This window comes from Mesitornis unicolor, unplaced genomic scaffold (assembly GCF_000695765.1).
Source record: "Mesitornis unicolor isolate BGI_N332 unplaced genomic scaffold, ASM69576v1 scaffold13196, whole genome shotgun sequence".
Taxonomy (NCBI): domain Eukaryota; kingdom Metazoa; phylum Chordata; class Aves; order Mesitornithiformes; family Mesitornithidae; genus Mesitornis; species Mesitornis unicolor.
Window position 1 is genome coordinate 38,141 of NW_010188959.1, and position 12,883 is coordinate 51,023.

At 37.9% G+C, this 12,883-nt stretch overlaps 1 protein-coding gene across 1 annotated transcript in view; it reads right to left on the reverse strand.

Annotated features, from left to right (window-relative positions):
- Window positions 1-7,733: 7,733 nt before the first annotated feature.
- Window positions 7,734-12,883, reverse strand: part of CDH11 (cadherin 11, type 2, OB-cadherin (osteoblast)) — a 40,767-nt gene continuing 35,617 nt past the window's right edge. Inside the window, exons 11-12 of the mRNA XM_010185907.1 lie at window positions 11,617-11,868; window positions 7,734-10,620 (exon numbers count right to left, since the gene is read on the reverse strand). Coding sequence (XP_010184209.1) covers window positions 10,124-10,620; window positions 11,617-11,868 — 749 coding nt within the window. The 3' untranslated portion in view covers window positions 7,734-10,123. The remainder of the gene's footprint in view (window positions 10,621-11,616; window positions 11,869-12,883) is intronic.

Below are 12,883 nucleotides of genomic sequence, written 5' to 3' on the forward strand. Positions count from 1 at the left end.
ATTTATCAGTGCTTTTGTGTAAGGTCTCTATCATGGCAATGCAACCAAAGTGGTGGCTGAAGAATGGGTTCTGAGACAAGCATTGAGAACCAAGTGCCTTTTACACTTTCATGTGCTCAGATTATCTTGCTTGTCTTGTAGACTTCTATTTCTCTCCCTATATGACACTGTACCAATCTGTCACAAAATAGGTTGCCTGGATCTTTTATCCTCCCACTCTTCCCTGAAGAAGCTTTCAAGACAAATAATAAAGTAAGCACAAGGAGACTAAGATGGCTTAAGGTGAGCTCCTCCTCCTTCCCCTGGTGCCTTTGCTTCAGCACGTTTTTTGTTGCCTGGCCTTTATGTGCAGGCAGCCTTCCTAGGAACGCTGCTCTTCATCCATTTCCCAACTCCCCAAACTGAAAAGTGTTTTTCTGACTGGAGCGGTGCTGGTTCTTTGGTGGTTTGGTCACAGCACATCATTCTCTTGGCAGATGCAGCTCTGCAGTTGGCACACCTACACGACCCCCAAGACAGACTGGGTGCCCCCTGTGCCAGGCAGGGAGCCCTGACTCACTCATCCATCAGTGACCATTCCAGCTCGTGACTCTCAGGATAATCACATAAATTTTGCCCTTAGACTCTGCAGCCAACACAAATTGGTAGCAAGGAATGATAATGCCTGAGACTTACAAGGGAGGTCAGTACAAAGGACATGGTCCAGGCTCTCAGAGACAGACTATTACAGTAACATCTATGGTGCCAAATAAACAGAACAGCTGACTGTTACTGAAATTCGGCTCACCTCTTCTCCGTGTGATGGGAAGGGGCCATTTCTGCAATGAAATGCTGGCTTGCGGCTTCATGCACAGCACTGGAAGGGTTAGTCTAGGTTCTCAATTTTATAGGTGCAGTGGGAGTCTAATGCTCATTTATTAGCACTACTCCATACTGACCTCCAAGCTAAAAAAAGCAGGGACTTTCATTTTATCTCGTAATCCACCAAGGGCAAATAAACACTCAGAAATTCTAGCCTTTCTTTTTTCCCAAGTCTCATTATAACCGTGGTCTCTGTTATTATCAGGTAGAAATTTTACACTAGGCTTTTTTATTACAGTCAAGTACAGATGCCCTTTTTGAAGCAGAGTTAATAGCAAAGCTTGCTTGCTGAAGGTTCTGATTATCTGGTATGGCTGAGAGCAGTTTACCAGCAACAGTCTCCTCAGAATATTCAGGGTTATGCACAGCTTTTAATTCTTTAAAGAGTTTGGTGATAAATGGCTCATTTATACTGTGATCTCACTTGAAAAGCAGCCAGCAGAGTTCTGAATGTGCTTGTCCACTTCTTACACCACCAAGTTGCTGGTCCAGCATCAGAAACATGATGCTGGTAATGCAAAAGCCGTACCATGTATTTACAGATCAGTCCAGTTAGTATTAGGCAGCTTTACAATGGACCATTTGGCACATGAAAAAACTGCCTTGTGTCTATGGTCTAGTTACTGGTGTGTCCGTGTGTGCAGTAAGATGCCTTCTGACCTTGCACCTCTGCACTTGGAGGAAGTTTAGTTTTGCAAGTCTGATGGGAAGGGGTGGGGTGGGGAGGGGTAGCAGTAAGGAAAGGCTGCTTCTGTTTTGATCTGTGTGTTATAGTGGCTCGCTAGTAGGTGTCAGCCTCACTGGGGATTTACAGCATCTCTCAGTACAATGAATTCCCGCTGCTTTCTTCTTGCTTTTCAAAATGTTTTAAAGCAATTCCTATGGCTTTATTTATTTTTCTCTTCTATTCCCCCCCTCTTACTACAGTTGCATATTGTTACTTACTTACATGAATGAAACATACAATCAGTTCTCTTTGGGTGGTCATGACAAGAAAATATACCATTTTAGCAGTTCTTAGTGAGGTGCTTAGGTGTTATTGGAGGAATTTTTCTCCATGAAAGGAATTTTACATGACACTGGGCACTTCAGAGTAGTCTGCAGTGCAGTAGCAGTATGCGTAGGCACATAAAGTGTTCATATTCTTTCATTTAACTATCTTTCAACACAGTGTGAGATATTAGCTTCCAGTAGTGTGGGAGCATTTAGATTACAGTAGTGTTACCTCATTATACTTACTATATGAGTGGTACCATTTATTCACAGTAGTAAACATTGTGCTAAATAATAAGTGCATACAGGATCTAGGGTTTAGAAAATAATACAACAATTGAATACTGAACAATCTTAGAAGATTGTGTTTAGTGAAAAGCATTTGCTGGAGCGTTGTGTAAAGCCACAAAAACAGACAGTGCTCACTTGTCAGAAACCTTTCCCTTTTAATTTTTTTTTCTCCCTGGCTAAAAATCTGAAAGAAATTAAATTCCTGATATTAAATATGAATCATTAGTGACCAAAACTGTAGAACCCAGGGCAGTCAGCCATTCTGTCTTTGACCTCTTCTGAGACTGTTAACAAGGGTGATAGATAGTTGGATGATGGCTTTTGAAGTGTAGATTTCTGCTAAAACAATGGACAAGTTATGTCAAATTTCTAGTAATTTTCAAGATCTTCTGCCAACCCCCAACAAGTACCTACTCTTTCATTCACTATTGCACTATACTACACCCACATAAATTAACACAAAAGAAATTTATCTTGTGTGAGTTTTTATAGTTTAATGCATCCAACTTTCCATTTTAAAAAGCAAAGAACATAAACAACAGTTTTGCTTATATGTCTGGGTAACGTACAACAGCTCCATAATCAATAATAGAAAATGCTACTGAAAGGCCCAATACACCTCAAAGAGATAATGTGAATCGGCCATTAACAGTAAGTCATTATAGAACTTATTAAATGAAGCCTTGGGGCTGTCATAGAGCCTAAAGGTTGACATAAATTTTTCATACACATTGAACTTTGCTAAATGTGCTTGCATTTGATTAATGATGAGTTTCTTCAGTACGCTAATAAGAAGAAGGAAAATATGAGCTCAGACTGCAGCAGGGAGAATAGTCTCCTGGAAGGAAGGCCATCTTTGGCAGCAGGGGAACAATGGGGCTTTCTAAAGACGCCCCACCAAGTATGGAGGAGTTAATTATTCCCTGAAAAATTGCTCCTTACCACCCAGCGATAGGGCACTGAGCACAGCATGTATGTGGAAAACCAGTTTTGTAGTTGTGGAAGTGAAAACATCATAGTTTAAAAAAATAAAAAACATTAAAAAATCCCTCCCCCAGCCCCCTTAAGACCTCTATATATCACAATACAGAAGCACTTCATATTTCTAAAGCAGCTCTGTGAGAGGCGTGGTAAGTCTGCAAGGCCTGCTGGCGACAGAGCTGGAGGAAATCTGCTTTGGCAGCCAAAGTAGTGAGTCATGGACTCATGGAATGATTTAGGGTGGAAAAGAAGGCAAAAACAACAACAAAATAAACCCTTCACAGAAGGGCCTGGAGAACAGCATATGGATTTGGTCAATTGAAATAAACATGTATTTTTACTTGGTTTAAAAAAAAAAAAAGAAAAAAGAAAAAAGGGCAAGCAATTGGTAACCTCAATCCAAAGCAGTCACAAAATCTAAGTCTCTTCCACTAACCACCAAAAATGCTAGGCATGTCTTAAAATTCAGAGGATAGCTTTTAAAAAAAGCCCTACAGGGTAAGGTTTTGGGTTTGGGTTGTTTTTTTTTCCCTCTTTCTAGTTTTTAAATGTGTTCAAGGTCGAACTATTAAGATTTTATTTTTATTTATTTTAAAAGAGCATCCCTGTAATCAAGAGTCTAACAAACCACCCTAGCCAAGACAATTCAAGATAAATCAAAAGTCTTGTCCTAGACTTAGATAAGTAATAAGGTATTGGTCCTGATTTTACAAACATTAAGGGAAAATGAAATGCGGAAAACGAGAGATGTGTCTATTCCTTCTTACCTCCTGGCAGCATAGGGTAGAAGACAATGTTCTAGTTATCACTACCAGCTATGAATTTGCCACTGTCAAGTTGTCACTCCAGTGCAGATGTTTGCCGTGGCCCTGGAGTGCTTTGCCCACTAGCATGACTGGTATTTCAGCTGTTGCTGTTCATAATGCAGTTGTAAGCTACTGCAAGTGGACTAACCAGGTACTAAAAAGAAAAGAAAAAATAGCAGATTTTTAACTCAACAGTTAGAGAACTCACAAGGATTTTGATAATCACAGGTTGAATTCTCTGCCCCATTTAACTTTTAATTCTTAATAGAACACAAATTGACTTCAACAGAAAGTCTGAAAGATTCTTGAAAAGGACACTTCTTTGAGCTGGAAAAAGGTCTTAGTCACACACACAGTCCAAGTAAGTGTCCACCTCTTTGGGCGTCTGTTCTCCTTCTTTTCCTGAAATGCTCCCTGTACTCTACAGAAATCCCAACATGGGTAAGCACTTGCCACTGGTGTGTACAACCCACCACCTTTGTCTGGGAGAGAGGAGGTTTTGAAGATGGGCAAAGTTCATTGTGCATCCACACACATGAAGTTACTGTGTTATACATAGCAAAGCTATGCGTGAGATCAAAGCTTCTGCACTTCCTCTGCTCTGAGAAGACAGAAGACCTAATTTTGGAAGTTGGGTTTGCAGTTGCTGAGGGAGGGAGTAAAAAATACAGAGCTAAAGCTGGTGAGCACTCAAGGCTGAGGACTTTGTGCAGAGCTTCAAGAAGATTGTTTTTCAAATTACTACAAATCTACTGGTTTGGCCAAAAAATAATTGCTTTATTTATTTTTTAAATAGGTGGACATCCATGTATTGAAATGTAACTAACTTCACTGTAAACCACAAATTCATTATGTAACTTGACAACTCAACCTTGTTTTAGAAAACTAAAGTGCATGATTTCATTAATATTTGTTTAGCGTCAATTTCAAAATGGAAAATGAAAATGAACATTTTTGTCATATTTTGCTATATTACTTTGGAAATGGAAAGGAAATGCTGCACAAGCTCATAAAAAGTTATGATGTGATGTGTATGGTGAAGATGCCTTGAAACTACAGCAGTGTCAGAATTGGTTTGCTAAAGTTTGGTCTGGAGATTTTGGTGGTAAAAATGCATCATGCTCAGGAAGACCAATCAAAGTTGTTAATGACATAAAGGCATTGATTCACTCCAATCAGCATTCAATGATACAAGAATTTGCTGATAATCTTAACATATTGAAATCAAGCATTGAAAAGCATTTGAAACAACTTGGATGCATTTGGAAGTTCGATATTTGGGTACACATGAGCTCAAAGAAATTCATCTCACTACGTGCGGTGACATCTGCAATTCTTTCTCTTCATACAAGAAGAAAACGATCAATTTTTTAAATGTATGGTAACAGGCAATGAAAAATGGATCATCTACAACAAGAAGGAACGAAAAAAACCCACCATGGAGCAAGTGTGGTGAACCAGCTCGAAGCACTTCAGATATTTGCCAGAGGAAGGCTATGCTGTCAGTCTGGTGGGATTTCAAAGATACTGTGCATTTTGCATTGCTTCTGAGGAAACAAACCATTAACTGGGATCTGTACTGTTGTCAACTGCATAAATTAAATGATGCCATCAAACAAAAGTGTCCAGAACTGGTGAATCACAAAGGTGTTGTGTTTCTCCATGGTAACACCAGACCACATACACGTTGGGTCACTTGTCAAAAATTGTTGCAGCTCAGGTGGGATGTGTTACCACATCCACCACATTGGCCAGACCTACAAAATGCCTTGAATGGTAAAACATTCACTGATGACAAGAATATAAAATTGTTCTTGGAACCCTTTTTTTGCCAAAAAAGGTAAGAACCTTTTAAGTGCAGAATCATGAAGTTGCCTGCAAGATGGCAAAAGGTAATTGAACCCAACGGAAAATATTGTTCCCATGAAAAATTCACCTTTCATTTACCCGGAAAAAACCTGCAATTTTCGTAGAATCTCAGAATGGTAGGGGTTGGAAGGGACCTCTGAAGATCATCTAGTCCAACCCCTCTTCTAGAGCAGGATCACCAAAAGCACTGAATTTTGGCCAACCCAGTACTAAATCTCAGTTGAGAAGAGATTGAATTTGGTTAAAATTGTTCTTGTGACTTGAGTGTTTGTAGCCAGCCCCACTCAGTCACTCAAGGATTTGAAACAGCCTTCCTTATCAAATGTTGAGATTAGTGACATTAAATAATGGAAAACTTTTTCACTAGCATGCCTAGGCATGGACCTGAGTCAAACTGGTTGATCCCCAGTCTCAGCCCAAATTAATGAAAACAGTAGTAAAGCTCCAGAGACCTGCATCTAACTAATTCTGACAGACTTACTACTCATTCCCTTTCACAAGTCATTCCTTTTTCTTCTCTCCTTTATTTTTTTTTTAAATATAGAATGTGACTCTGCTGTTGACTGTTCAGCTTTGGTTACAGTAGTTCAGTATTTCATCAGTCACCAAAGTAGAAACCCACACAGGGTCTGCCTAGATTTTTGTTTACTGAAACCTTTCAATACAAACGTGTAATTCTGAAAATTCTGCTGGATGGGGAAGTCATAGAAGAATTCTAGACTTTGGGTCTTTGTTAGCCTGAATCAAACTCCCATCCTTCATTATTTTCTGTAAGCTTATCAGCACCATGGTAAAATCCACCATTTTAGTTTGTCTGTCAGTCAGTCAACAATATGGAGCCAAGAAAACATGCAAATTATTTAGAAGCTTTTCTCCTCTGTGGATGTATCAGTTTCTGAGGCATGATCTCACACAAGATCACGTAAATGTTGGTAGCAAGCCTGCAAGCTTGTACCTCTTGACACTTTATCAAAAACTGCTTGACATAATGGCAAGAACGTGACAGAGGCAATCTAAAAAATCCCAAACACTCCCATTCCATATCAGTTTAAGTTCTGAGAGTTCCCTTAGCAACCAGCACTGACCTGGCATACATAATTGCTTCTTGCTGGTGATGGGTGAAATTGTGTACAAAAGCACGTGGATATACATGAGATGGGAGGCATGTCAATGTTGCTCAGATGCAAGGTCTGGTGATAAGCAGCTACACAAGGAGCTGAGTACTTTTGCCAACAGGAGCACATACCTGTACTCAGCTTACAAAATAAATATGTCACACCATCTGTTACTGAGGGTTTTTGGAGGGGTTTTGTTGTCCCTCTCACTCCCCTCAAATGATGTCTTAGGCAGGTCTTACAAGAGGGGAAAAAGGAGGCCAAAACTGCACCTGTCACTGTCCCTTGCCTTACCTGGTTCAGTCATGGTGATCCTCCTTTTAATTAAGGTTTGTCTTCAAACCCACTGAAGTTGTAATTCACCTTTCGGTTGCCATCCATGGATGTGAGGCTCAGTCCTTCCCTGAGCTCAGTCCGGATGCGAGATGCTACGCTAAAGTAAATCGTGCAAGTAAAACCCGTGCCAGGGTGCCGAGATCCTTGGGAGCACTGTGACAAACTGCAATCGCAGTCTTCTCTGATTTGAGTTGGGGACTAACCCACAGCTGCTGTGCTGGGCTGGTTTTTACAATCTCAGATTATAAACCTGAGACTTCAACGACCACTGCTGTGAAGTTTAACACAAATAAATGTCCTGTTGTTGTGCCAAAACACGCTGTTCATTGGGGGTGCTGCAGATGATACATAATGAGTATAATTCCCAGCATTTCAGAGATAATGTTGGCAGAGATTAGCAAGACTAACTTAATAAAGCACTATGGTAATTGTGTATTCACTGGGAAGGAGAAAAATAATCAAATGAAAAAGGACAAAACCAGCAGGGAAAGAAAATTTATTTCCAAGCATCTACGAGAGTGCTACAAACAATAGAGACTAAAACTCAAAGCATTTAAAACTATTAAAAAATGTAGTTGACAATGTCCTTCCTAAAAATTAAACATAAAAATGTAGAAAATGCAGTTATTAAATCTAAAACTTGCTCAATAGTGAAATAAACCCAGATAGCATCAATGAGGATGGAGTCCTACAAATGACTTTTAAAAAATTTATTTCCATTTGTTAATTTGTAAATTGGTACTCATTTCATTTTTTAATGTTTATTTAAATTTATAATGGAGAAATGTGCAAATCTAGCAAAATATTCTTTGGATTATAAACAGAGAAAAATCAACAACTAAAGAAATTTGAACTAATATAGAATTATATAGAATGCATACAGCTATAATAAAGTGAAATATTACAATAAACATTGTAGAGCAAATCTGCTGATTTAGCAAACTCTGCCTTATAAAACATAGGGATATAATGGGACAACTGAATATGTTATGAATATAGAGCTGAAACATCACTCATAATTTTAACGAGTAAATTTTAATCTAACTACATATATGGGGGTCTTCAGAAAAGCAATACACAAACAGATCAGATTTCCTCTCAGATTGAGCATTTTGGTACCTGACTGCAAATGAAGGACAGGGTCTGTAAAATGAACAGTAGAAAAATGTATATCATTTCTACTTATTGCCTCTTCCCATATTGCAGCTGCTGATCTCTGACCCTTAACAGCAAACTATATTAAATTTTGCAGAAATACAGCTGTACACAGATGGGGAAAATGTTGATGCATGGAACATATTCCAATCCCTTGCTCATTCTGAAATAATATAAAAGAAGTTATAGATCATTTTTCAATTAAAAACATACATTACAAAGAACCATTCTGAAAGCACTCTGTATTTCTGTCATCACAAATTAAAATATCTTCCTATCAGTAGACGATGCTATTTTACTGCAGTAAACGGAAAAAAAAATCAAAAGAAAAAAACAGTAAGTGCCAGAATCTTAATTACTACTCAGGTAAGGTAATTGTCAGGTAGAACAGTCTTTAGGGAACTTACAGCTAAATTGGGTCAGATTTAAGTCTCTAGAACCCATAGAAGCTTAGCACAGATATGGAAATTCACAAGCCTGGAGTAAATTGTAAGTACAGAGTACTCCTGTCCACTTATAAAGTCATTTCTGAAACCTCTGGAATTTCTAAGATATAAGATAAATGCATATTACATGGGAAATATTGAAAAGTATTACACTTAATTTAATCCAGAAAACACAGTAGTATTATATGGAGATTATTACTGTGTTCTGGGAGCAGCCACAAGCTGTAGATAGAGAGGGTACAAAGTGTTCACCAGACATTACATTTTTTTAAGTCTAAAAAACATTTGTAAAATGTACTTGATTTTTAAATAATCACTTAACAAGGCAACAAACCAACTACAAACACATAATAAATAAGGCTATTAAAAGGTCACAATTGTAGTAAATTAGTCAGAACTATAAATGGGACATTAGAAACACTATGCTCTTCCTTATATGTTTAATAACCAGAACAAGAATTAAAAAAGAATCAGTTTATTTCAAAGTCTGCTTCTTATATTGAAGCACATATTAAAGCAACAGTACAATGTTCATAAAATATAAGTGTGATGCTGTAACATTTCTTACATGTCAGAATACTGATATTTGTATGTATACTAAAATAAGAATTTTAAAATTGTACAAATAGATACATTAAAAATGACATAGAAATAGGGCGCCTCCCACTGCAACAAGACAGAGTTTTTATATCTGGCACATATTAGTTCAAGATGAAAGTATAAGCAAAAAGATTTACAAGAATCAGCAGTAACAAGTTTGATGCTCAAGAGACATAATAATTGTACGTTGTACTGTACATACATCATATGGGTTTAAGCTGGCTGAATATTATATATTTCAAGTTTAAAAATGCACTACCATATAGAGTGTCCATAGTTTAAGGCGAAATTACAGCTCAGAACTGTTATCTTTTCTAATTTGTGGAAGCTTCTTTGACATGAAAGATTTAGATGTTCATAATACATAAAAGATTTCCCTTATTTGTAGGTTCTCTTTTAGCATTTTCCTCCATTTCAATATTTTGTATTTCTTAAGTGGGTTTTTTTCCTCTAGTGAAGTTGCCAGCTTCCATATTTGCCTTTTGTAGGAAAAGGTACTTCACAGTATTTACCACTTTTATGTCCTTTTTTATCAAAGGAATCCTCTCTGTCAAACTTAAATGTTTAAATGAGATTTTTCTTGATTTTTAAAAAAATACCTGCTAGCATTTCTTCTGGATTCTTCAGAACATCGGACACAGTTCTTAAGGCCAAATCTTAAACTTTATTGTTAAGAATCATCATCGAAAGTGTCTTTGGAGCCATACAAGTCTGCAAGTTTCTTAAATCGAGGTCCCCAATTTTGTAGATAGTCGTAGTCCAAATCAGAATCTGTTGTTGCTGACTCTAATGAGCTAAGTGAACCAGCCACTGAGCCTCTCCCTTCATAGCCATAGATCTGAATAGAGTCATAAGGAGGGGCAGTTGGATCGTTATCAGCCTCTTGTATTCTTGTGTTGATGAAATCATCAACATCAACACTATTAGGAGCCGGCCGAAGCCCCGGTCGTGGCATATACTGATACTCAGGTTTTATGTCTTTACGAGGAATAAATCCATTGATGCCATCCGGGTTCTGCAAAGTAGCTATGTCAAAAGCTTCAGTATCTTCCTCTCCTCCACCTTCATCATCATAAGTAATAATGTTCTCTCGGACATCTTCTTCTTCAAAAACAATCAGAGGTTCTTTTTTCTGTCTTTTCAGTGTTACAAACAACACTACAATGACTACAGGAAAAAGAAAGCAAGTTAGATTGCACTCTCAAACAGTAGCTGCTTTATAAATAAATTCACTGAAAACTCAGCTTTTGTGCTGCAGTTCACCATAAATTTTTGCTAACATCTGCATTTTTAGCATACCTGGCCAGGTAAAAGCATTGATGTTTGTACACAGAATTGAACACACTCATTTGAAGATTTTCTGGTTGAGCTGAATGCCTTTGCTATTACTAATTGCTCATTACTCCAAGACTAACTCAAGAAAAGCACTTGTGGGCCCCAGTGCCACATGAGCACGGTTGCACTGCCTTTGAGCAGCCCAATCACATCTGTATTGGCAACAAAACAAAGATGAATCTTTATTCTCTCCTGTACACCCAAATTGGAACTCTAATTCCACATTTCATTTCAAAGAAAATGGAATTTTTCTTAAGCAACATATCAAAACTCATGCCTATGTTGTTGTGTTCCTTCTCACTTCAAATTTCTATAAAATAACTTTAAAATATATAAAAAAACAAAGACTATGAATTACTACAGGCAAAAGAAAACATTTTATATAAATATTTTCAAATCATCAGGAAATACTTTACAATACTTTCTTAAAAGCAGGTCTTCTGAGCCATCTGTTTGTCTCCAACACAAGAGGCGTTAGAGGGAAGTAGCTGGCAGGAGCCATTAATCCAGGCTGACCTCAATAAGGAACCTGTCATCTAAGGAAGATCACAAAACCTAGAACTCTATGTCATGACCTCCTTTAAACGGTGTCTCTGATCAACTGATGCTAGGCTGGAAAAGGACATTCTCTGAGCACACCTAGACAAATTCATTGGTGTTTGCTATTGCAGTTATCATATATTGCATTTCAGCCAGGCAGATTAGTACCTTCTATAAAAATAAAAGCTAAGAAATTAAGATTCATTTATCCATCTTTGGAGCAGAAGGCAAAATTAATTTTTTAACACAAACAAGTGTAGAAGAGTGGTAAGTAAAGAACTTTTTTACCTAACAAAATCACAATGCAAGCAAGAATGGCAACTAAAGCTCCAGTGCTTAATCCAGCATTGAGGATGTAGGCTTCGGCATTACAGGAGAGCAAGGAGCCATTGCTGTCACAGCCGCAGACCCGAATGGTGAGGGTGTTGGTGCTGCTCATAGGGGGGAGTCCACCATCACTTATTACAATAGGAAGAAGGTATAAATCCTGCTTTTGGCGACTAAATCCTTCACGTCTAACAAGAACACTTGCTGTGTTATCTGTTTAAAGAAGAGAGATTGTCATCAGTATTTTTCCACAAAGTCATCCTCTTAGTAAATATCCAGAAATATATCTTGCTACAATGACTCTGGATTTTAAGATGCTTTAGCAGTATTTGTACAATAAACCAGTGCAATGTATCGCCTTCCTAATGACCCAATAGCAACTACAGTATCATTTTTCATTCATAGAATACCACATTTCATTTTAATTATTTTAGGATGATGAACATAAGGAACACAAAAAATCTAATCTCTGTTACTACCTCCTTTTAGCACCCCACTAACTTTCTGGGAAATGCATAATACTTCATCCTTAATGTTGACCTGTTCAGTAAGAAACACTAAAGTGATATTTTATCAGACACTGTTTTTCACCCAGACTCCCAAAGCCAGAATTTAGAAAGCTTGATCCTACAGGCACAGTGTGTCTGGGCACATTTTGAATTATGTGGGTATGAGGAAGAACAAGTATTGCTCTAACACTGTTTCCAGTTGTTCTCAGTGAGCGGTTGCCTGCCATGGGCCTCCTGGTGCAGGGGATGGAAACCAAGCTGCTGTCTCTGCACGGAAGGTCACTTTGGACAGTCCCTCACCCTTCCAGGTGCAAAAGCATTTGAAAAGGAAGTGTGTGACATGAAACACGGGATGAGAGGGCCACTGCTTCCAGCTCCCAGCCACACCGGACAAAGACTAGGAAACACCAACAGCATTTCTTTATTATGGTCCTTGTTTCTCAGTTCTCAAACTGAACCAAAGTTTACAAAATTGTAAACATCCTGAAGTAAATAAAGTGAAATATCATATTCATATTTTTCAGACCTTCAAAAACTAGTTTAGGATGAAGATTTACTTCACACAACCTTTTATCTTTTGCCATGTTCTTTATTTTTCACTATATACTAGAAACAACAAAAAACCCATTTTTTAAAATCTGTTAAGGGAGGGCTATTCACCTCTAACAGTACCCATTTTACTATTGCCCTGAGGTGCTGCAGAAGATTAATCATTTTCC